The 26,124-nt window shown below is 49.9% G+C and overlaps 1 protein-coding gene across 3 annotated transcripts in view; it reads right to left on the bottom strand.

Moving 5' to 3' along the window:
- Nucleotides 1-26,124, bottom strand: part of SPEF2 (sperm flagellar 2) — an 853,267-nt gene that overhangs the window by 417,860 nt on the left and 409,283 nt on the right. For 2 of the 3 annotated variants that reach the window (XM_063960786.1, XM_063960790.1), the window contains 2 exons: nucleotides 17,261-17,363; nucleotides 14,561-14,813 (listed from right to left, as the gene is read on the bottom strand). In XM_063960786.1, coding sequence (XP_063816856.1) covers nucleotides 14,561-14,813; nucleotides 17,261-17,363 — 356 coding nt within the window. The remainder of the gene's footprint in view (nucleotides 1-14,560; nucleotides 14,814-17,260; nucleotides 17,364-26,124) is intronic. The other variant, XM_063960798.1, reaches the window with a different exon arrangement.

Raw genomic sequence — 26,124 nt, 5'->3', positions numbered from 1 at the left:
CAAAGCCCTGACCACATCTAGTAACTCGGAATCCTCCAAGTCACGAGTAGCCACAGGAACCACAATAGGTTGGTTCATATGAAAGGATGACACCGCTTTTGGCAGAAATTGTGGACGGGTCCGCAATTCTGCCCTGTCCATATGGAAAACCAGATAGGGGCTTTTATGTGACAAAGCCGCTAATTCTGACACACGCCTAGCTGAAGCCAAGGCTAATAGCATGACCACCTTCCACGTGAGAAATTTTAACTCCGTGGTTTTGAGTGGCTCAAACCAGTGTGACTTCAGGAAACTCAACACCACGTTAAGATTCCAAGGTGCCACTGGAGGCACAAAAGGGGGCTGAATATGCAGCTGGACGTCTGGACTTCAGGAATAGAAGCCAGTTCTTTTTGAAAGAAAATGGATAGAGCCGAAATCTGGACCTTAATGGAACCCAATTTCAGGCCCAAAGTCACTTCCGACTGTAGGAAGTGAAGGAAACGGCCCAGCTGGAATTCCTCCGTAGGGGCATTCCTGGCCTCACACCAAGCAACATATTTTCGCCATATACGGTGATAATGTTTAGCCGTCACGTCCTTCCTAGCCTTTATCAGCGTAGGAATAACCTCATCCGGAATGCCTTTTTCTGCTAGGATCCGGCGTTCAACCGCCATGCCGTCAAACGCAGCCGCGGTAAGTCTTGGAACAGACAGGGCCCCTGTTGCAACAAGTCCTGTCTTAGAGGCAGAGGCCATGGGTCCTCTGTGAGCATTTCTTGCAGATCCGGATACCAAGTCCTTCTTGGCCAATCCGGAACAATGAGTACTGTTCTCACTCTTCTTTTTCTTATGATTCTCAGCACCTTTGGTATGAGAGGAAGAGGAGGAAATACATAAATCGACTCGAACACCCACGGTGTCACTAGTGCGTCTACAGCTATCGCCTGAGGGTCTCTTGACCTGGCGCAATATCTCTGTAGCTTTTTGTTGAGGCGGGATGCCATCATGTCCACCTGTGGCAGTTCCCACCGAATTGCAATCTGCGTGAAGACTTCTTAATGAAGTCCCCACTCTCCCGGGTGGAGGTCGTGCCTGATGAGGAAGTCTGCTTCCCAGTTGTCCACTCCCGGAATGAACACTGCTGACAGTGCTCTTACGTGATTCTCCGCCCAGCGAAGAATTCTGGTGGCTTCTACCATCGCCACCCTGCTTCTTGTGCCGCCTTGGCGGTTTACATGAGCCACTGCGGTGATATTGTCTGACTGAATCAGAACCGGTTGGTCGCGAAGCAGGGACTCCGCTTGACGTAGGGCGTTGTATATGGCCCTTAGTTCCAGGATGTTGATGTGAAGGCAAGTCTCCTGACTTGACCACAGCCCTTGGAAATTTCTTCCCTATGTGACTGCCCCCCACCCTTGGAGACTTGCATCCGTGGTCACCAGGACCCAGTCCTTAATGCCGAATCTGCGACCTTCGAGAAGATGAGCACTCTGCAGCCACCACAGGAGAGACACCCTGGCCCTGGGGGATAGGGTGATTAACCGATGCATCTGAAGATGTGATCCGGACCACTTGTCCAGTAAGTCCCATTGGAAGGTCCTCGCATGGAACCTGCCGAAGGGAATGGCCTCGTATGATGCCACCATCCTTCCCAGGACTCGAGTGCAGTGATGCACTGACACCTGTTTTGGTTTTAATAGATTCCTGACCAGTGTCACGAGCTCCTGAGCTCTCTCTATCGGGAGATAAACCCTTTTCTGGTCTGTGTCTCGGATCATGCCTAGGAGAGGCAGATGAGCTGTAGGAACCAACTGCGACTTTGGAATATATAGAATCCAGCCGTGTTGCCGTTACACTTCCAGAGAAAGTGATACGCTGTTCAGCCACTGCTCTCTTGATCTCGCTTTTATGAGGAGATCGTCCAAGTACGTGATAATAGTGACACCTTGCTTCCGCAGGAGCACCATCATTTCCGCCATTACCTTGGTGAACATTCTCGGGGCCGTGGAGAGACCAAGCGGCAACGTCTGAAATTGGTAATGACAATCCCGTACCGCAATTCTGAGGTACGCCTGATGAGGTGGATAAATGGGGACATGAAGGTATGCATCCTTTATGTCCCGAGTCACCATAAAATCTCCCCCTTTCAGGCTTGCAATGACCGCTCTTAGCGATTCCATCTTGAACTTGAACCTTTTCAGGTATATGTTCAGGGATTTTAAATTCAATATGGGTCTGACCGAACCGTCCGGTTTCGGGACTACCACATGGTCGAATAATAACCCCCTCCTTGTTGAAGGAGGGGAACCTTGACCACCACCTGTTGAAGATACAATTTGTGAATTGCAGTTAACACTGTCTCCCTCTCGTGGGGTGAAACCGGCAGGGCCGTCGGTGAGGGGGCATCTTTTCAAAGTCCAGCTTGTATCCCTGAGACACAATATCTATTGCCCAGGGATCTAACCGGGAGTGAACCCACTTGTAGCTGAACGTACGAAGGCGTGCCCCCACCGGGTCTAGCTCCGCCTGTGGAGCCCCAACGACATGCGGTGGATTTTTGTAGAGGCCGGGGAGGACTTCTGTTCCTGGGAACTAGCTGTGTTGTGCAGCTTCTTTCCTCTGCCCCTGCCTCTGGCAAGAAAGGACGCACCTCGGACTTTCTTGTTTCTTTGTGTTCGAAAGGCTGCATTTGATAATGTCGTGCTTTCCTAGGCTGCGCAGGAATATAAGGCAAAATATCAGAATTACCAGCTATAGCTGTGGAGACCAGGTCCGAGAACCCTTCTCCACACAATCCTCAGCCTTCCATATGCCTCTTAAGTCGGCATCATCTGTCCATTGCATATTCTACAGGACACGTCAAGCAGAAATCGACATAGCTTTGACTCTAGGACCCAGTATACTCATGTCTCTTTGGGCATGTTTTATATATATATATCTCTTAAGACAGCATCTTTAATATATATATATATCTATATATACATATATATATCTATATACTAGGGTCTCAATCTCTGCTGATAAGGTACCTGTCCACGCTGCCACAGCGCTATAAACCCATGCCGACACAATCGCCGGTCTGAGTAGTGTACCAGAATGTGCACGCTATCTGCAGGATCCCTGAGAATAGCTGTTACGTCAGGGCTACCTTTTGGGCAAACGTGACACCCTAGGGGAAGATTCCCATCCTATCCTGGCCCTAGTGGGGAAAGGATACTGCCTGAGAATTCTTTGTGGGAAACTGAGAGGAGGGAAATTTACCTCAGCTTTCTTCCCCTTAAAATAAGAATTTACTTACCGATAATTCTATTTCTCGTAGTCCGTAGTGGATGCTGGGAACTCCGTAAGGACCATGGGGAATAGCGGCTCCGCAGGAGACTGGGCACAAAAAGAAAGCTTTAGGACTACCTGGTGTGCACTGGCTCCTCCCCCTATGACCCTCCTCCAAGCCTCAGTTAGGATACTGTGCCCGGACGAGCGTACACAATAAGGAAGGATTTTGAATCCCGGGTAAGACTCATACCAGCCACACCAATCACACCGTACAACTTGTGATATGAAACCCAGTTAACAGCATGATAACAGAGGAGCCTCTGAATAGATGGCTCACAACAAGAACCCGATTAGTTAACAATAACTATGTACAAGTATTGCAGACAATCCGCACTTGGGATGGGCGCCCAGCATCCACTACGGACTACGAGAAATAGAATTATCGGTAAGTAAATTCTTATTTTCTCTGACGTCCTAGTGGATGCTGGGAACTCCGTAAGGACCATGGGGATTATACCAAAGCTCCCAAACGGGCGGGAGAGTGCGGATGACTCTGCAGCACCGAATGAGAGAACTCCAGGTCCTCCTCAGCCAGGGTATCAAATTCATAGAATTTTGCAAACGTGTTTGCCCCTGACCAAGTAGCTGCTCGGCAAAGTTGTAAAGCCGAGACCCCTCGGGCAGCCGCCCAAGATGAGCCCACCGTCCTTGTGGAATGGGCTTTTATTGATTTAGGCTGCGGTAATCCTACCGCAGAATGCGTCAGCTGAATAGTGCTACAAATCCAGCACGCAATAGACTGCTTAGAAGCAGGAGCACCCAGCTTGTTGGGTGCCATCAGGATAAACAGCGAGTCAGTTTTCCTGACTCCAGCCGTCCTGGAAAAATAAAATTTTCAGGGCCCTGACTACGTCCAGCAACTTGGAATCCTCCAAGTCCCTAGTAGCCGCAGGCACCACAATAGGTTGGTTCAAGTGAAAACCTGAGACCACCTTCGGGAGAAACTGAGGACGAGTCCTCAACTCTGCCCTATCCATATAGAAAATCAGATAAGGGCTTTTACATGACAAAGCCGCCAATTCTGACACACGCCTGGCCAAGGCCAAGGCCAACAGCATGACCACTTTCCACGCGAGATACTTTAGCTCCATGGTTTTAAGTGGCTCAACCAATGCGACTTTAGGAAATCCAACACCACGTTGAGATCCAAAAAAAGTGCCACAGGAGGCACAAAAGGAGGCTGAATATGTAGTACTCCTTTAACCAAAGTCTGAACTTCAGGCAGTGGAGCCAGTTCTTTCTGGAAGAAAATCGACAGAGCCGAAATCTGGACCTTGATGGACCCCAATTTGAGGCCCAAACGTCACCCCTGCTTGCAGGAAGTGCAGGAATCGACATAGTTGAAATTCCTCCGTCGGGGCCTTCATGGCCTCCCACCAAGCAACAAATTTTCGCCAATAATGTCTTGCGGTGACATCCTTCCTGGCTATGATCAGGGTAGGGATGACTTCCTTCGGAATACCCTTTTCCTTTAGGATCCGGTGTTCTACCGCCATGCCGTCAAACGCAGCCGCGGTAAGTCTTGGAACAGACAGGGTCCCTGCTGCCGCAGGTCTTGTCTGAGCGGCAGAGGCCAAGGGTCCTCTGCCAGCATCTCTTGAAGTTCTGGGTACCAAGCTCTTCATGGCCAATCCGGAACCCCAAGTATGGTTTTCGATCCTCGCCTTCTTATTATTCTCAGTACCTTGGGTATGAGAGGTAGAGGAGGAGACACATAAACCGACTGGTACACCCACGGTGTCACTAGAGCGTCCCCAGCGATCGCCTGAGGGTCCCTTGACCTGGCGCAATATCTTTTCAACTTCTTGTTGAGGCGGGACGCCATCATGTCCACCCGTGGTCATTCCCAACGGTTTACCCGCATTTGGAAAACTTCTGGATGAAGTCCCCATTCTCCTGGGTGTAGGTCGCCCATCGGAGAATCCTTGTGGCTTCTGCCATCGCCATCCTGCTTCTTGTGCCGCCCTGTCTGTGTACATGGGCGACCGCCGTGATGTCGTCTGATTGGATCAGTACCGGCTGGTTCTGAAGCAGGGGCCTTGCTTGGCTTAGGGCATTGTAAATGGCCCTTAGCTGCAGAATATTTATGTGAAGTGAAATCTCCTTGGAAATTTCTTCCCTGTGTGACTGCACCCCAGCCCCGAAGGCTGGCATCCGTGGTCACCAGGACCCAGTCCTGTATTCCGAATCTGCGGCCCTCTAGTACAGGGGTGTCAAACTCAAATTCATCGGGGGCCGCATCAGCAGTTTGGTCCCCATCAAAGGGCCGGTTGTATCTGTAGGTCTATGTGTCCACTCTTTATTATCATAAATTAATGTCACTGCATTCAATTATTACTGTTTTTTGTAATAATGTAAGTAATAACTAGCTCTGAAAGCAGAAACATAGTCAGAATAATGACAAGTAGATATTCAAATGTACAATTATTGTACAATGTATTGAAAAATGTTTTTTGGTAACAAACATTAATTTTTTTTTAAACATACAAATATTGCCAAACACTGTTTATTAAACATATGGAAAACACATGTGCCCCCTTTTATAGTGCCCAGCCATCTGCCCCCTTTTATAGTGCCCAGCCATCTGCCCCCTTTTATAGTGCCCAGCCATCTGCCCCCTTTTATAGTGCCCAGCCATCTGCCCCCTTTTATAGTGCCCAGCCATGTGCCCCCTTTTATAGTGCCCAGCCATCTGCCCCCTTTTATAGTGCCCAGCCATCTGCCCCCTTTTATAGTGCCCAGCCATCTGCCCCCTCCATTTACTTTACTTACCTTTTACTTCTTTCTTTCTTTTACTTCTTTCTTCTTGCTCCTCTCCGCGGCGTCCGCGCGCTCCTCTGATCCCTGGAGATGTCGGGCGGACGTCACGTGATGACGTCACGTCCGACACCCAGGGAGCAGTGCGGGGCAGGAAGAAGTCGGGCCAGGTCCCGGAAGGTAAGTAAAAAAATTTTTTTTTTTTTTTACTTGAGCCATTTTTAAAATGCAGGCACGGAGTAAATTCATTGAAAAAAAAAAAGGGGAGGCTGCAAGGCTGGCGGCGGCACCGCGGGCCATCAGACGAGGTCTGGCGGGCCGGATTTGGCCCGCGGGCCTTGTGTTTGACACCCCTGCTCTAGTAGATGAGCCCTCTGCAGCCACCACAGCAGCGACACCCTGTTTCTTGCTGACAGGGTTATCCGCTGTTGTATCTGTAGATGGGACCCGGACCATTAGTCCCACAGGTCCCACTGGAACGTCCTTGCGTGGAGTCTTCCGAATGGAATTATGCTTCGTACGAAGCTACCATTTTTCTCAGGACTCGTGTGCATTGATGTACCGACACCTGTCCTGGTTTTAGGATGTCTCTGACTAGAGATGACAACTCCTCGGCTTTTTCCACTGGAAGAAACACTCTTTTCTGGTCTGCGTTCAGAAACATTCCCAGGAACAGAAGACGTGTCGTCGGGACCAGCTGTGACTTTGGAATATTGAGAATCCAGTCGTGCTGTTGTAGCACTTCCCGATAGAGTGCTACCCCCACTACCAACTGTTCTTTGGACCTCGCCTTTATCAGGAGATCGTCCAAGTACGGGATAATAAAAACTTCCTTCTTGCGAAGGAGTATCATCACTTCGGCCATTACCTAGGTAAAGACCTTCGGTGCCGTGGACAACTCCAACGGCCGCGTCTGGAACTGATAGTGACAGTCCTGTACCACATATCTGAGGTACTCCTGGTGAGGGGGGTAAATGGGGACATGCAGGTACGCATTCTTGATGTCCAGGGAGACCCTGTAATCCCCCTCGTCCAGGCTCATAATAACCGCCCTGAGCGATTCCATCTTGAACTTGAATCTTCTGATATAAAAGTTCAAGCATTTTAATTTCAAGATGGGTCTCACCGAACCGTTTCAGTACCACAACCACTGTGGAATAGTAACCCCTTCCTTGCTGAAGGAGGGGCACCTTGACAATCACTTGTTGTGATTATAGTGTTGAATATCCACCAACACCGTCTCCCTGGCAGAGGGAGGTGCCGGTAAGGCAGATTTTAGGAAACGGCGGGGGGAAGAACGTCTCGAACTCCAGCCTGTACCCCTGAGATACTACTTGAAGGACCCAGGGATCCATGTGAGAGAGCCCACTGTGTGCTGAAATTCCTGAGACGGGCCCCCACCGTACCCGGGTCCGCCTTAGCAGCCCCAGCACCATGCTGTGGACCTACCGGACGCAGGGAAAACTTCTGCTCTTGGGAACTAGCTGTGTGTTGCAGCTTTTTCCTCTACCTTTGCCTCTCGGCAGAAAGGATGAGCCTCTAGCCCTCTTGCTTTTCTGGGGCCGAAAGGACTGTACTTGATGATACGGTGCTTTCTTTTGTTGTGGGGTAGCCTGTGGCAAAAAAATCGATTTCCCAGCAGTATCTGTGGAAAGGAGGTCTGAAAAACCATCCCCAAACAGTTTTACCCCCTTATAGGGCAACTTCCATTTGCCGATTCGAGTCGGCATCACCTGACCATTGCCAAGTCCATAACCCCCGTCTGGCGGCAATGGACCTAGCGCTTATTTTTTATGCCAGCCGGCAAATATCCCTCTGTGCATCACGCATGTACAAGACCACGTCTTTTATATGCTCTATTTTCAGCAAAATATTGTCCCTATCCATAGTTATTTTCCGACAGGGAATCTGACCACGCAGCGGGAGCACTGCACATCCATGCCGAAGCAACGGCTGGTCGCAATATAATGCCCTAGTGTGTGACTATATCTTATAGGGTAACCTCCTGCTTTCTATCAGCAGGTTCCTTCAGGGCGGCCGTATCCGGAGACGGTAGTGCCACCTTTTCTGATAAGCGTGTAAGCGCTGTATCTACCCTATGGGGTGTTTCCCCGCGTGACCTATCCTCTGGCGGGAAAGGGTACGCTGCCAATAACCGTTGTAGAAATTATCAATTTCTTACCGGGGGAAGACCACTCTTCCTCACACACCTCATTTAATTTCTCAGATGCAGGAAAAACTACTAATAGTTTTCTCTCACCAAACACAATACCCTTTTATGTGGTACCTGGGGTATAATCATAAATGTGTAATACATTTTTCATTGCCTCAATCCTGTAACGGGTGGACCTATTTGGAGGGTACACCAGTCTCATCGATGTCGACACTGGAGTCAGTATCCGTGTCGACATCTGTGTCTGTTATCTGAGGTAGCGGGCGATTTTAGAGCCCCCCATGACATTTGAGACGCTGGAACAGGCACAAGCTGAGTAGCCGGCTGTTCCGTGTCGTCGACCTTTTATGTAAGGAGTTGACACTTTCACGTAATCCTTCCATAAGTTCAACCATACCGGTGTCGACCCCGCAGGGGGTGACAACCTATTTACAGGCATTCGCTCCGCCTCTACCTCATTATCCTCCACATACCTGTCGACACAGCCGTACCGACACACAGCACACACACAGGGAATGCTCTGATAGAGGACAGGACCCCACAAAGCCCTTTGGGGAGACAGAGGGAGAGTATGCCAGCACACACCAGGGCGCTATATATCACAGGGATAGCACCTATAAAAAAGTGTTTTCCCTTATAGCTGCATATATATTGTATACTGCGCCTAAATTGTGCCCCCCCTCTCTTTTTAACCCTTTCTGTAGTGTATTAACTGCAGGGGAGAGCCAGGGAGCTTCCCTCCAACGGAGCTGTGAGGGAAAAATGGCGCCAGTGTGCTGAAGGAGATAGCTCCGCCCCTTTTTCGCGGACTTTTCTCCCGCATTTTTATGGATTCTGGCAGGGGTTAATGTACATCCATATAGCCCTGGGGGTTATATGTGATGTATTTTTGCCAGCCAAGGTGTCAATATTGCTGCTCAGGGCGCCCCCCCCCAGCGCCCTGCACCCATCAGTGACCGCAGTGTGAGGTGTGCATGAGGAGCAATGGCGCACAGCTGCAGTGCTGTGCGCTACCTTGATGAAGACTGATGTCTTCTGCCGCCGATTTTCCAGACCTCTTCTTGCTTCTGGCTCTGTAAGGGGGCCGGCGGCGCGGCTCTGGGACCGGACTCCGAGGCTGGGCCTGTGTTCGATCCCTCTGGAGCTAATGGTGTCCAGTAGCCTAAGAAGCCCAAGCTGGCTGCAAGCAGGCAGGTTCGCTTCTTCTCCCCTTAGTCCCTCGATGCAGTGAGCCTGTTGCCAGCAGGTCTCACTGAAAATAAAAAACCTAAAACTAACTTTTATCTAAGAAGCTCAGGAGAGCCCCCTAGATTGCACCCTGCTCGGTCGGGCACAAAAATCTAACTGAGGCTTGGAGGAGGGTCATAGGGGGAGGAGCCAGTGCACACCAGGTAGTCCTAAAGCTTTCTTTTTGTGCCCAGTCTCCTGCGGAGCCGCTATTCCCCATGGTCCTTACGGAGTTCCCAGCATCCACTAGGACGTCAGAGAAACATGTGTACCCTTGTGTCAGGGACAGATGAGTCATCAGTGATATGCAAATCATCTTTTATTACAATAATCATATATTGAATACTCTTCTGCCATTTTGGCTGTAACGTTGCATTATCGTAGTCGACACTGGAGTCAACCTCCGTGTCGATATCAGTGTTTATTATTTTGGATAGTGAGCATTGAGAGACTCTGAAGGTCTCTGCGACATAGGGACAGACATGGGTAGATTTCCTGTCTGTTCTCTAATCTTTTGTGCAATAAATTCACCTTAGCACTTAATTACACATATCCAAACAGGTGTCGGCGTTGTCTACGGAGACACCCTCACACACACATATTTGCTCTATCTCCTCCTTAGGGGAGCCTTTTACCTCAGACATGTCGACACACACGTACCGACACACCACACACTCAGGGAATGCTCATCTGAAGACAATTCCCCCATAAGGCCCTTTGGAGAGACAGAGAGAGAGTATGCCAGCACACACCCCAGCGCTATTAACCCAGGAATAACACAGTAACTTAATGTTAACCCAGTAGCTGCTGTTTATATTGATTTTTGCGCCTAATTATGTGCCCCCCCCTCTCTTTTTACCCTCTTCTACCGTGTAACTGCAGGGGAGAGACTGGGGAGCTTCCTCTCAGCGGTGCTGTGGAGAAAAAACATGGCGCTGGTGAGTGCTGAGGAAGAAGCCCCGCCCCCTCGATGGCGGGCTTCTGTCCCGCTTTCATGTACAATTTTGGCGGGGGCCCATGCATATATACAGTGCCCAACTGTATATATGCCCTGTTTTGCCAAGAGGTCTCTAATTGCTGCCCAGAGCGCTCCCCCCCCTGCACCCTACAGTGACCGGAGTATGTGGGTTAGTGTGGGAGCAATGGCGCACAGCTGCAGTGCTGTGCGCTACCTCATATGAAGACTAGAGTCTTCTGCTGCCGATTTCGAAGTCTTCTTGCTTCTGACACCGGCTTCTGTCTTCTGGCTCTGCGAGGGGGACGGCGGCGCGGCTCCGGGATCAGACGACCAAGGGTACGATCCTGTGTACGATCCCTCTGGAGCTAATGGTGTCCAGTAGCCTAAGAAGCAGGACCTATCTTCAGAGAGTAGGGCTGCTTTTCTCCCCTCAGTCCCACGTAGCAGAGAGCCTGTTGCCAGCAGAACTCTCTGAAAATAAAAAAACCTAACAAAATACTTTCTTTTTACCAAGCTCAGGAGAGCTCACTAAGTAGCACCCAGCTCGTCCGGGCACAGATTCAAACTGAGGTCTGGAGGAGGGACATAGAGGGAGGAGCCAGAGCACACCAGTATCCAAATTCTTTCTTAAAGTGCCCTGTCTCCTGCGGAGCCCGTCTATTCCCCATGGTCCTTACGGAGTCCCCAGCATCCACTAGGACGTTAGAGAAATTTATTTCAGGCATCCCTCCATACACTTATCTGTCGGTTCTTTCAGTGAAGTGACAGTGGTGACAGGCAGAGTGGATGACACCACTAGGCGGGTGACATGAGAATCCACCGGCGGTGAATTTTCCCACTTGTTACATAACTCTGCCGGGAGAGGATAGTCTGACTAGGGGGTGTATGGCACATAGTACACAGACCATCATACACAGCTTTCCTTTCTGGTAAATCCTTGGTGCATGCTCTGAATGATGCAGGAGCGTCCACAGACTTACTGCTCTTTCTGTTAGACATTGTACACAAATGCAACACAGAGAGGTTTAGTACGATGAAGCCAGACAGAGTATAATGCCTGCGAATAAGTCCGATAGTATGTTACTACGTCCCCAGTACACAAAACCTGCAAATACATCCAGTGTTATGTGACTGAGTACACAGTAGAATACACGTAATAGATAAATACTGTGTCACTATATAAATGACTCTGACGCACCTAGTCCCCTAGGGTACAGAATACAGGGGGTCACTCCGTCCCGTTCGCAGCTGCTGGTTGTCGCAGCGGTGTGAACGGGTTGATTCTGTGCCTGCGCAGCGGCTGCAATGCGTGCGTGTCATTGCCCAGCGACGTCTGTCGGCCGGGCAACGACCAGAAGAACGAAGAAAGCGATCGATGGCGTGATCGCAAGAAGATTGACAGTAGGAAGACATTCCGGGGCAGCAACTCACCATTTTCTGTGAGTGGTGAGTCCAACGCAGGCGTGTCCAGGCGTGTGGGGGCGGATGTCTGACGTCAATTCCGGGATCTGCATCGCTGGATTGATCGCACAGGGTAACTGTTACCCTGGTCTAGTTCTACACAAAACCTTTTTTGCCTAGCAGGGCTGAACAAGCGTTTTCAGCCTTGCTATGCAAAAAATCCCTTCCCCATAGGCGGCGGCGAGTTGATCGCACGGGCAGCAAAAAGTTGCTACGTGCGATCAACTCGGAATGACCCCCACAGTGATAGATCTCTGGGAAACACTGAAAGTGAACCTCACAGCAGATACAGGCACACACAGTCACATTAGCAATGCAGATAATTGTTATATTACAATAAAACTGCACTGATCTAGTATATGTATGTATGTATATAGATATATATATAAGAGCGCGGACCTAGACCAGAGGTATCTATCAGAATACTCGTACAACATATTCTGTAATTGGTACACTTTTTCTTAACTAACGCTGTCTGTATAAAGACATGTAGAATACTCAAGTGTTTGTAAAGTCACAGCGTTGTATACAGGTGGCTTTACAAGGGAGACCTTGCCCTGCAGTCCCGGAGACCAGCCGCAGCTATACCTCAGATGGTGCCCAGCATCTCAGTCAGAGAGTAAGGGAGAATGTGAGGAAGCTCCAGGGTGGGAAAATCTGCAGTAGATGTCGCCCTGGGCCGGGGAGGGGCTACAGGTCAAGCGCCGACTCCCCTATGCTGGGCCTCACAGCATGTACTACGGAGACTTATTAACAGAGGCGTTAGTACACCCGACCTGTACTCCTATGCCCTGGCGGATATAGTGGGGTCCCTGCTCGGTGACAGTGTCAACGCCAGCGTCGCAGTCCGTCTCCCTAGACATGCGATCGGACTGCGCTTTAATGGCAGGTCCCGTCTGGGGGACCCTCTTACCTCCTCCCCGTAGCAGCCACACGAACCAGGAGAGCGTCCCGACCATGTTCCTAAAGCCAGAGAGTCTCCGCCGCAAGTACCCAGGAACAGGCCGCGGGAGTATGCGACACCGCTTGGGAGGGGATGGAGCTGCAGCGCTGAAGTGTCACCATGACATACAGCGCTGACAGCCCAGTTTTGAAGAAATTTTCTGTCAGAAAAAGCTTTTTCAGGGCTGCCCAGTGCAGCCCTCCTGTTATGGTGACCTGCTGCTGCTGCAGCACCAACTGAAAAACTGAGCTCACAGTGCCTGGAGGTGGGTTTACAGAGGAGGCCCCAATGCATCCTGGTACAGCCTAAAGCTTTAGCCTGTTGGTACCTCTGGAACAAGATCTCACTCTACACCCGATGTTTTCCCTGTGGAACACAGTGTACCCTGCTGCAGAAAAAAATCATTAAAAAAAAAATCATGTCACCTTTTCATGTGTCGACCTATCCCGTGTTGACCATTTTAATATGTCAACCTTTTTCCTGTGCCAATAATATCAATGTCGAACAATAGTGGTCAACATATTGAATTTCGACCTAATCCATGTCGACCTACCATCCAGATACCAACAATTTTAATATTAACCTTTAGTTAGTCCCAACTTTTCATGAATTTTCTGAAAATATGGCACAGTTGTACTTCAAGTTTATATTATAAGTAGTGTTTCATGTGTCACTTCTGCACATATTAATGCATTGATTACATTGGTATTAGCACATACTTGTGCTTTCCAATACAAAATGCACCTGGTTGCTGCAAAAGTTATCCCAATGAAACTACAGTACCTGATGACTCCTGCCCTCCAAAGTCTCCACAAAACACAGATTATCTGTAGAAGGCTATGGGGCTGATGCCGAGTCAGAAGGATCTCTGTGTATGGATGCAATTGGTGGGATTTGCACACAGCCCATACGCAGATGTAAATGTACACATATTTGCATACTGTATGTCTGTCCTATTCTGAGTTGGAAGGATCTTGGCCTGATCTGTCTTTCCGTGACACTGGGCGTTTCGGAGTGGGAACTGGGTGACCACAATATGACAGCACCTAACTGCCATGGACTTGTGGTGTATCCTAGGTATGTATGAAAAACTGTGAGCTATCTTGAGTCGTACATGGAGGGAAAGCCTGTTTCTGTTGGATCCCATAAACCTAGAATGGGGCTGGCCTAAGTTCTGTTACCGCTGACGGCGATTGTGGCGGCTGGCATAAAATGAATGGGGACTGGTGTTCCTGCTATGGGTTCTCGCATTAGCATAAGACAGTAAACTAGGCATCTGCGGCTGCCTACAACTACAGACCCTATATATAGAATCCCGCTAAACCAGATATGCCACTAAATGTGCCTACTTCACCTTTTAATGCTCATTGAGATGCAATGTCTTGAACATGTAGCCTCATTCTGCATCTTGGCGCAATACAAGGCTGATGAGAGCCTCTGACATCATTTATAAGGAAAAGGTATGATATAATCCTACAATTCCCTTATTCGCTCTTTAGCTTGAGAAATCACTATTACATCCAGTGAAATGCGTCGAGCCTTTCACTGCAATTTACCTTATTACCTCATGACCGCTACAGAACTGTACAACCCAAACTCCAACCCAACTTATTAACCCATGTTATCACATTATGCACAGTTAGACCAGCAGAAGATGGAAATATGACATATCGGCAAATAATCCCAACATTTCCTAAAACAACAATTCAGCTACAGTAGTGTCTCACGTCTTTATAGATTTCAGTTCCGATGCTTTGAAGCTTTGCTGGGGCTGCTGGTCTTAAAGTCTCCAAAGCTACCCCCGTCAGCCCAGCTTTCTTCTTCCTCTGTAGTGCGATGTACAGCTGATACAGCAGCCGAGTGGCGGCTCCGTGCTGCTCGCACATAATATTCTGGGCCGCATTCTGGTCAAAAGGGATGCCCAAGAGTTGTAGGGTGGGCTCCACGCGAGTAAAGTTGTTCAGTTTGGAGTTGGACACCCTATACAGGATTAGAAATATAATACAGGCCATTGAATTAAACTTCCATACAGAATATTCATGAATATATTAGTTGCAGAGGGACACATGCATGTGGTATAAGAAGATGAACGCTGAGAAAGCTTAGCATAAGGAGAGCGAAATGACTGCATAGGAATAGAGAGAGTTAAACCTCCTGTGAGGGGTGGACCTAACTGTGAGGTAAAGTACAGCCCATGGTAGAGAGGGGAGGGTTCAGTATATATAGGGACTGCTAGGCCAGCTTGGTCTCTCTTGCTGCTAAATTGCCTTCCCGCCCTCCCACCCTGTTTGGTAGAGGTTCTGGCACGGAGTGCCTTGGCTTTGAATTGTTAGTGTGGTTTTATCGTTGGCTATTTGTTGGCGGAAAAGAACGGCAGGTTGTAGTTTGTCTTGTTAGTTGCAGTGATTTACAGTTTTGGTGTGGTTTAGGTGCACTCACCTCCATTGACTTTTAAGGCCGCTCGACCACCCGTCCGGGGGCAGCGTCATCACCCATCAGGGTGGGTAGTCACCGTGGGGGTCTGAGTCGGGCACCTATTACCAATTTTATAGTTTGTGTTAAATTAGGATCGTTTGGAAATTTAATGTTTTGAGGTTATCGTCAGTTGATATATAGCCGTTCTTTTTTCTGCCACCATATGCCGGCTGAATCGGCATGTTAACTAAAATTTTCATTTTACAGGTTTTCTAATGGTTAGGGTACAATAAATAGCTAACAATTTTCTGCCAAATTCAAGTCTCCGTGTCATTATTTCTTGGTAGTAAAGGTACTGAATGCTTTACTTTTGAATAAGGGGTCCACACATTATCATTAGGAGGTTTAAAAGTGAAAGAAGACTAATACAGTGTAACGCAGATTGTGACCATTACATTCTTAGCTAACTGTAACCAGTAAGCCAGGACACTGTCTCCTCCACTCCAAAACAGTAGCCCATAGACTATTATGAGGTAACAGTAACTTTATCTGGGGAGGACATTACCCTAGTGGGGGCAAGCTTTGCAGCTCCCATAGAAGTCTATGGGGGTTGCAATTATGGACGACAATGGAGGTACCGCAACAGATATATTTATATCTGCTGCGATCCCTCCATAATACATCTGGGGATTCTTAATATTTGCGGATACCCACTAAAAACATCTGTTTTCAGGGAATATACATGCCCCTGTATGAGAGGGAGAATAAGTTGAGAAGTAAGATACTGAGAGTCTCAGAGAACGAGGGGATGAGTGAGCAGCTGAAGGTTACGGAGAATGGTGATAAAGAAATGTGTGAAATGGAGAGAAAATGAAAGCCCAGTGAAGTATCAGGTGATTAGGGGTGGAGTAGCAGGTGGTGAGGGGTGGAGTAGCAGGTGGTGAGGGGTAGAGTAGCAGGTGGTGAGGGGTGGAGTATCAGGTGGTGAGGGGTGGAGTATCAGATGGTAAGGGGTAGAGTATCAGGTTGTGAGGGGTGGAGTATCAGGTTGTGAGGGGTGGAGTATCAGGTAATGGGTGGAGTATCAGGTAATGAGGGGTGGAGTATCAGGTAGTGAGGGGTGGAGTATCAGGTAGTGAGGGGTGGAGTATCAGGTGGTGAGGGTGGCGTATCAGGTGGTAAAGGATGAGTGCAGCTAAAGACTTGTTTAGCAAGTAAAATGAGAAAAGGCAAGCAATGATCTCCAATAGTTAGATTTGTTATAGCATTGACCAAGCAATGAATGGCGTTCTGTAAAATCAATTTAGTAACAGACTATGGCCCTCATTCCGAGTTGTTCGCTCGCTAGCTGCTTTTAGCAGCATTGCACACGCTAAGCCGCCGCCCTCTGGGAGTGTATCTTAGCTTAGCAGAATTGCGAACGAAAGATTCGCAAAATTGCGAATAGAAATTTCTTAGCAGTTTCTGAGTAGCTCGACACTTACTCTGCCACTGCGATCAGTTCAGTCAGTTTCGTTCCTGGTTTGACGTCACAAACACACCCAGCGTTCACCCAGACACTCCTCCGTTTCTCCAGCCACTCCCGCGTTTTTCCCAGAAACGGCAGCGTTTTTTCACACACACCCATAAAACGGCCAGTTTCCGCCCAGAAACACCCACTTCCTGTCAATCACACTCCGATCACCAGAACGAAGAAAAATCCTCGTAATGCCGTGAGTAAAATTCCTAACTTTTGAGTAAAATAACTAAGCGCATGCGCTCTGCGAACCATGCGCATGCGCAGCAAGCGACTAATCGCAATATAGAGAAAAACGGCAATGAGCGAACAACTCGGAATGAGGGCCTATAGGCAATGAACTGTCATTTTTTAAAATAGCAGATTAGTGGTGATTTTCCCGGGGTTTTCACTTTAAAAAAATTGTTGTTTTTAAACACGCAGAGAAAATCACCTGATAAATAAGGCCCCATAACTCGGAAGTAATTGCAGATAAATGAATAGTTATAAAGCTGACCTGCTTTGTGAGAACTGGCTGAAGTCATTCTGTAGTTGGTATTTGTATAACACTTCACCAATGAGATAGCCTGTGGAAAACTCCCTGGCAAAGCTCTTTGGTTCTGGACATAGTACAAAAAAAACAATATTAGAAAACAACCAATCAAAAGAGATTCACTAATGCTGGGTACGCTACTTGAAGCTGCCCCTAACCACCTGCAAATACTATTGTGACAGAACCACACAGACGGGGTAAAGTCCAACTCACTTTATTTTCCAGCACAGGCAGGTTACACAGTTTCCTGCAGGATTCGCAGGTCAGGTTTACCAGGCAGTTTCCAACAGCAACAGAAGTCACAGCACAACAGGGTACAGTCTTCTCAATGAAGTTGACACAAAGATACAATGGTTCCTAACGTAGTCCTCAAACACCCCTCCTATTGCCTGGCCGACTACTTCAGCATCAGGAACAGTTTCCCAGTGGCTGCTTCTTTTACCAGGCTGACACGGGTGGTCTTCAGTATGCCGACTGACGGGATCCCGGCGCACAGTATACCGGCGCGACGGAATCCCGACAGCCGGCATACCGACAGCCGGCATACCGACACTTATTCTCCCTCGTGGGGGTCCACGACCCCCCTGGAGGGAGAATAAAATAGCGTGGCGAGTGCAGCGAGCCCGCAAGGGGCTCATTTGCGGTCGCCACACTGTCGGTAAGCCAGCGGTCGGGCTCCCGGCGCCGGTATGCTGGTCGCCGGGAGCCCGACCGCCGGCATACCATACTGAACCCGGCTGACACATGTGATTGTAATCATGCCGGCTGCCCAGCTCTGCACACAGAATACCTGGCCTTGATCTGACATCCTGCATGTTACCTTTCTGTGCCATCCCTGCCACCAGGGGTGTATCTAGGGGTCCGAGCGCCCCTGGCAAAATAAGGGGCTGGCACCCCCCCCCCCCCCCCCTTCCTCCTACACACATTTGAATTGTGGGGGAAGGGTGTGGACACAATCGTACTTCCAATTCATATTATGCCACACAATAGTGTCCTGTATTCACATTACACCGCACAGTAGTGTCTCGTATTCACGTTACACCATCCCTCCCCCCTAACCCACCTTTCCCACAGCCTGACCCTAACCCGCCCCCCCAGCCTCTTCAGTGGTGCCTAACCCTAACCCACCCTTCCTAATCTCCCTCCCTGCAGCCTAACCCTCACAGCCAAACCCTAACCCTCCCACACGGCTTGCCAGTGGAGACTTTGACAACAACTCGATCCGGATTTTGGCATTCTGCATCGCTATCTATGTTGGGATGCCAGCATCAGCATTCCGAGCAGTTTCGGGATGCTGGCGTCAGCTTTCCGACAGCCGGGATACCAAATACCTTAATGTCTCATATGTCACCCCTGCCTGAACTTCCTCCTTCTCTTACTTACCCCCTTGCACCTCTCATGCCCTCTGTTCCTCTTTAGCCCTGGAGTTTTCATTCCATCTCTCAGTCTCACCCCCCCTGCACCTCTCATTTCCTCCCTCTATCACCCATGTACCTCACTCCCTCCTTCCATCTCTCACATCACACCTGTACCTCACTCCCACCTTCCATCTCCCACACCTCTTCTTCACTCCCACCTTCCGTCTCCCCTGCACCTCGCTCCCACCTTTCATCTCCCCTGCACCTCACTCTTACGTTCCATCTCCCCTGCACCTCGCTCCCACCTTCCACCTCCCACACCTCTTCTTCACTCCCACCTTCCATCTCCCCTGCACCTCGCTCCCACCTTCCATCTCCCCTGCACCTCGCTCCCACCTTCCATCTCCCCTGCACCTCACTCCCTTCTTCCATCTCCCCTGCACCTCGCTCCCACCTTCCATCTCCCCTGCACCTCGCTCCCACCTTCCATCTCCCCTGCACCTCACTCCCTCCTTCCATCTCCCCTGCACCTCGCTCCCACCTTCCATCTCCCCTGCACCTCACTCCCTCCTTCCATCTCCCCTGCACCTCGCTCCCACCTTCCATCTCCCCTGCACCTCGCTCCCACCTTCCACCTCCCACACCTCTTCTTCACTCCCACCTTCCATCTCCCCTGCACCTCGCTCCCACCTTCCATCTCCCCTGCACCTCGCTCCCACCTTCCATCTCCCCTGCACCTCACTCCCTCCTTCCATCTCCCCTGCACCTCACTCCCACCTTCCTTCTCTCACACCTCTTCTTCACTCCCACCTTCCATCCCCCACACCTGTACCTTGGTCACACCTTCTATCTCCCATACACCTCGCTCCCACCTTCCATCCCCCACACCTGTACCTTGGTCCCAGCTTCCATCTCTCCTGCACCTCACTCCCACTTTCCATCTCCCCTGCACCTTGCTCCCTCAGACAGATTATTTCCCCCTAGTACAGGGATCCCCCTTCCTCTCAGATACATTATCTCCCTTAGCACAGAATAGCCCCCTCCTCCCAATATAGAAGATTCCCCCATCCCCCTGAGACAGATCTCCCCCTATCAGCCAGTACAGCTCACACACAGAACCTTCCCCTGGTATGCGGTGTCCGCTCCATTGGCAGGTTAGGAATCACGGCGGACAGTGTCACAAATAAGATTTTACTTACCGATAAATCTATTTCTCGTAGTCCGTAGTGGATGCTGGGGACTCCGTCAGGACCATGGGGATTAGCGGCTCCGCAGGAGACAGGGCACAAAAATAAAGCTTTAGGATCAGGTGGTGTGCACTGGCTCCTCCCCCTATGACCCTCCTCCAAGCCTCAGTTAGGATACTGTGCCCGGACGAGCGGACACAATAAGGAAGGATTTTGAATCCCGGGTAAGACTCATACCAGCCACACCAATCACACCGTACAACTTGTGATCTGAACCCAGTTAACAGTATGACAACGTAGGAGCCTCTGAACAGACGGCTCACAACAAGAACAACCCGATTTTTTTGTAACAATAACTATGTACAAGTATTGCAGACAATCCGCACTTGGGATGGGCGCCCAGCATCCACTACGGACTACGAGAAATAGATTTATCGGTAAGTAAAATCTTATTTTCTCTAACGTCCTAGTGGATGCTGGGGACTCCGTCAGGACCATGGGGATTATACCAAAGCTCCCAAACGGGCGGGAGAGTGCGGATGACTCTGCAGCACCGAATGAGAGAACTCCAGGTCCTCTTTAGCCAGGGTATCAAATTTGTAGAATTTTACAAACGTGTTCTCCCCCGACCACGTAGCTGCTCGGCAGAGTTGTAATGCCGAGACCCCTCGGGCAGCCGCCCAGGATGAGCCCACCTTCCTTGTGGAATGGGCCTTGACAGATTTAGGCTGTGGCAGGCCTGCCACAGAATGTGCAAGTTGAATTGTGCTACAAATCCAACGAGCAATCGTCTGCTTAGAAGCAGGAGCACCCAGCTTGTTGGGTGCATACAGTATAAACAGCGAGTCAGATTTTCTGACTCCAGCCGTCCTTGAAATATATATTTTCAATGCCCTGACAACGTCCAGCAACTTGGAATCCTCCAAATCGCTAGTAGCCGCAGGCACCACAATAGGCTGGTTCAGGTGAAACGCTGACACCACCTTAGGCAGAAAATGAGGACGCGTCCGCAGTTCTGCCCTGTCCGAATGGAAAATCAGATATGGGCTTTTATACGATAAAGCCGCCAATTCTGACACTCTCCTGGCTGAAGCCAGGGCCAGTAGCATGGTTACTTTCCATGTAAGATATTTCAAATCCGCCGATTTGAGTGGCTCAAACCAATGGGATTTGAGAAAATCCAAAACTACATTAAGGTCCCACGGAGCCACTGGGGGCACAACCGGGGGCTGTATATGTAGTACTCCTTTTACAAAAGTCTGGACTTCAGGAACTGAAACCAATTCTTTCTGGAAGAAAATCGACAGGGCCGAAATTTGAACCTTAATGGACCCCAACTTGAGGCCCGTAGACAATCCTGTTTGCAGCAAATGTAGGAATCGACCCAATTAAAATTCCTCCGTGGGGGCCTTCCTGGCCTCGCACCACGCAACATATTTTCTCCAAATGCGGTGATAATGTTGTGCAGTCACCTCCTTCCTGGCTTTAACCAGTGTAGGAATGACCTCATCCGGAATGCCTTTTTCCTTTAGAATTCGGCGTTCAACCGCCACGCCGTCAAACGCAGCCGCGGTAAGTCTTGGAATAGACACGGTCCCTGCTGAATCAGGTCCCGTCTTAGAGGTAGAGGCCACGGATTTTCCGTGAGCATCTCCTGAAGTTCCGGGTACCAAGTTCTTCTTGGCCAATCCGGAGCCACGAGTATCGTTCTTACTCCCCTTTGCCGTATAATTCTCAGTACTTTGGGTATGAGAGGCAGAGGAGGAAACACATACACTGACTGGAACACCCACGGTGTTACCAGAGCGTCCACAGCTATTGCCTGAGGGTCTCTTGACCTGGCGCAATACCTGTCCAGTTTTTTGTTGAGGCGAGACGCCATCATATCCACCTTTGGTTTTTCCCAACGGTTCACAATCATGTGGAAGACTTCTGGATGAAGTCCCCACTCTCCCGGGTGTAGATCGTGTCTGCTGAGGAAGTCTGCTTCCCAGTTGTCCACTCCCGGAATGAACACTGCTGACAGTGCTATCACATGATCTTCCGCCCAGCGAAGAATCCTTGCAGCTTCTGCCATTGCTCTCCTGCTTCTTGTGCCGCCCTGTCTGTTTACGTGGGCGACTGCCGTGATGTTGTCCGACTGGATCAACACCGGCTGACCCTGAAGCAGGGGTTTTGCCAGGCTTAGAGCATTGTAAATCGCTCTTAGCTCCAGTATATTTATGTGAAGAGACATCTCCAGGCTTGACCATACTCCCTGGAAGTTTCTTCCCTGTGTGACCGCTCCCCAGCCTCTCAGACTGGCATCCGTGGTCACCAGGACCCAGTCCTGTATGCCGAATCTGCGGCCTTCTAACAGATGAGCACTCTGCAACCACCACAGAAGAGACACCCTTGTCCGTGGCGATAAGGTTATCCGCTGATGCATCTGCAGATGCGATTCGGACCATTTGTCCAGCAGATCCCACTGAAAAGTTCGTGCGTGGAATCTGCCGAATGGGATTGCTTCGTAAGAAGCCACCATCTTTCCCAGGACTCTTGTGCATTGATGCACAGACACTTTTCCTGGTTTTAGGAGGTTCCTGACAAGTTCGGATAACTCCTTGGCTTTCTCCTCCGGAAGAAACACCTTTTTCTGAACCGTGTCCAGAATCATTCCCAGGAACAGCAGACGTGTTGTCGGGGTCAACTGAGATTTTGGGAAATTCAGAATCCACCCGTGTTGTTGCCGCACTACTTGGGTTAGTGCTACTCCGTCCTCCAGCTGTTCTCTGGACCTTGCCCTTATCAGGAGATCGTCCAAGTAAGGGATAATTAATACGCCTCTTCTTCGCAGAAGAATCATCATTTCGGCCATTACCTTGGTAAAGACCCGAGGTGCCGTGGACAATCCAAACGGCAGCGTCTGAAACTGATAATGACAGTTTTGCACCACGAACCTGAGGTACCCTTGATGTGAAGGGCAAATTGGGACATGCAGGTAAGCATCTTTTATGTCCAGGGACACCATAAAGTCCCCTTCTTCCAGATTCGCTATCACTGCTCTGAGTGATTCCATCTTGAACTTGAATTTTTGTATGTACAGGTTCAAAGATTTCAGATTTAGAATAGGTCTTACCGAGCCGTCCGGCTTCGGTACCACAAATAGCGTGGAGTAATACCCCTTTCCCTGTTGTAGGAGGGGTACCTTGACTATCACCTGCTGAGAAAACAGCTTGTGAATGGCTTCCAATACCGTCGCCCTGTCTGAGGGAGACGTTGGCAAAGCAGACTTTAGGAACCGGCGAGGGGGAGACTTCTCGAATTCCAACCTGTAACCCTGAGATACTACCTGCAGGATCCAGGGGTCCACCTGTGAGCAAGCCCACTGCGCGCTGAAAATCTTGAGTCGACCCCCCACCGCTCCTGAGTCCGCTTGTAAAGCCCCAGCGTCATGCTGAGGGCTTTGCAGAACCCGCGGAGGGCTTCTGTTCCTGGGAAGGAGCTGCTTGCTGCCCTCTCTTACCCTTTCCTCTGCCTCGGGGCAGATATGACTGTCCTTTTGCCCGCTTGTTCTTATAGGACCGAAAGGACTGCGGCTGAAAAGACGGTGTCTTTTTCTGTTGGGAGGGGGTCTGAGGTAAAAAGGTGGATTTCCCGGCAGTTGCCGTGGCCACCAAATCCGATAGACCGACGCCAAATAATTCCTCCCCTTTATACGGCAATACTTCCATATGCCGTTTGGAATCCGCATCACCTGACCACTGTCGTGTCCATAAACTTCTTCTGGCAGATATGGACATCGCACTTACTCTCGATGCCAGAGTGCAAATATCCCTCTGAGCATCTCGCATATAAAGAAAAGCATCCTTTAATTGCTCTAAAGTCTGTAAAATACTGTCCCTATCCAGGGTATCAATATTTTCAGTCAGGGAATCCGACCAGACCACTCCAGCACTGCACATCCAGGCTGAGGCGATGGCTGGTCGCAGTATAACACCAGTATGTGTGTATATACTTTTTAGAGTAGTTTCCAGCCTCCTATCAGCTGGATCCTTGAGGGAGGCCGTATGAGGAGACGGTAACGCCACTTGTTTTGATAAGCATGTGAGCGCCTTATCCACCTTAGGGCGTGTTTCCCAGCGCGCCCTAACCTCTGGCGGGAAAGGGTATAATGCCAATAACTTTTTAGAAATTAGCCCTTTTCTATCTGGGTTAACCCACGCTTCATCACATACATCATTCAATTCCTCTGATTCAGGAAAAACTACAGGTAGTTTTTTCACCCCCCACATAATACCCCTTTTTGTGGTACTTGTAGTATCAGAGATATGCAAAGTCTCCTTCATTGCCGTGATCATATAACGTGTGGCCCTACTGGAAAATACGTTTGTTTCTTCACCGTCGACACTAGATTCAGTGTCCGTGTCTGGGTCTGTATCGACCGACTGAGGTAAAGGGCGTTTTACAGCCCCTGACGGTGTCTGAGACGCCTGGGCAGGTACCAACTGGTTTGACGGCCGTCTCATGTCGTCAACTGATTTTTGTAATGTGCTGACATTATCACGTAATTCCATAAACAAAGCCATCCATTCCGGTGTCGACTCCCTAGGGGGTGACATCACCATTACCGGCAATTGCTCTGCCTCCACACCAACATCGTCCTCATACATGTCGACACACACGTACCGACACACAGCAGACACACAGGGAATGCTCTATTGAAGACAGGACCCCACTAGCCCTTTGGGGAGACAGAGGGAGAGTTTGCCAGCACACACCCAAGCGCTATAATATATATGGGAACAACCCTATATAAGTGTTGTATCCTTATAGCAGCTTAAATATAGTAATATCGCCAAAAAAACGTGCCCCCCCTCTCTGTTTTACCCTGTTTCTGTAGTGCAGTGCAGGGGAGAGTCCTGGGAGCCTTCCTCACAGCGGAGCTGAGCAGGAAAAGGGCGCTGTGTGCTGAGGAGAATAAGCCCCGCCCCCTATTTCGGCGGGCTCTTCTCCGGAGTCTGTGAGATCTGGCAGGGGTTAAATACATCCATATAGCCTCAAGGGCTATATGTGATGTATTTTTAGCCATAAAAAGGTATTATACATTGCTGCCCAGGGCGCCCCCCCAACGCCCTGCACCCTCCGTGACCGCTGTGTGAAGTGTGCTGACAACAATGGCGCACAGCTGCAGTGCTGTGCGCTACCTCAGGAAGACTGAAAAGTCTTCTGCCGCCTGCTTCTGGACCTCTTCCATCTTCGGCATCTGCAAGGGGGGTCGGCGGCGCGGCTCCGGGACGAACCCCAGGGTGAGACCTGTGTTCCGACTCCCTCTGGAGCTAATGGTGTCCAGTAGCCTAAGAAGCCAATCCATCCTGCACGCAGGTGAGTTCACTTCTCTCCCCTAAGTCCCTCGATGCAGTGAGCCTGTTGCCAGCAGGACTCACTGAAAATAAAAAACCTAAAAAACTTTTTCTAAGCAGCTCTTTAGGAGAGCCACCTAGATTGCACCCTGCTCGGACGGGCACAAAAACCTAACTGAGGCTTGGAGGAGGGTCATAGGGGGAGGAGCCAGTGCACACCACCTGATCCTAAAGCTTTATTTTTGTGCCCTGTCTCCTGCGGAGCCGCTAATCCCCATGGTCCTGACGGAGTCCCCAGCATCCACTAGGACGTTAGAGAAATGGGAGTCGGGAAGAGATGGTACCCGCACATTGTGACTGCATAGTGTGTATTATGTGTAATTAGTCAGTAAGTGCTGGCCAGGGCTGGTTCTATATTAAATATTCTGACTGGGCATGTGGGGGGTGCCCAACATCAGGGTGTGCCTGTGCACACATGCCACCCACCGTGTGCATGCCTATGCCCCCTACCCCATAGCAGAGCGATTAGCCCCCCGAGCCCCCACTCCCAATGTGTCTCTGCCTCATGCCCCACCCCCATAGCAGTGTTATCAGCTGCTCCTACACCCTCTTGTCTCCCCCCAATAACAGTGTCATATTCCCCTGTGCCCCCACTTTCCATAGTTCTCCCCCTCATAGCAGTGTAATTACCCCCTTTCCCAACTCCCCATAGGTCTCCCACTCCCCCATTGCAGTGTCATTACCCCCTTCCCCCACTCCCCATAGGTCTCCCCCCCATAGCAGTGTCATTACCCCCTTCCCCCACTCCCCATAGGTCTTCCCCCATTGCAGTGTCATTACCCCCTTCCCCCACTCACCATAGGTCTCCCCCCCATAGCAGTGTCATTACCCCCCTTCACCCACTCCCCATAGGTCTCCCACTCCCACATAGTAGTGTCATT

The sequence above is a fragment of the Pseudophryne corroboree genome, chromosome 1, assembly GCF_028390025.1.
Source record: "Pseudophryne corroboree isolate aPseCor3 chromosome 1, aPseCor3.hap2, whole genome shotgun sequence".
NCBI lineage: Eukaryota > Metazoa > Chordata > Amphibia > Anura > Myobatrachidae > Pseudophryne > Pseudophryne corroboree.
The sequence above is the reverse complement of the archived record's forward strand: the minus strand, read 5'-3'. Positions and strand labels throughout refer to the sequence as shown.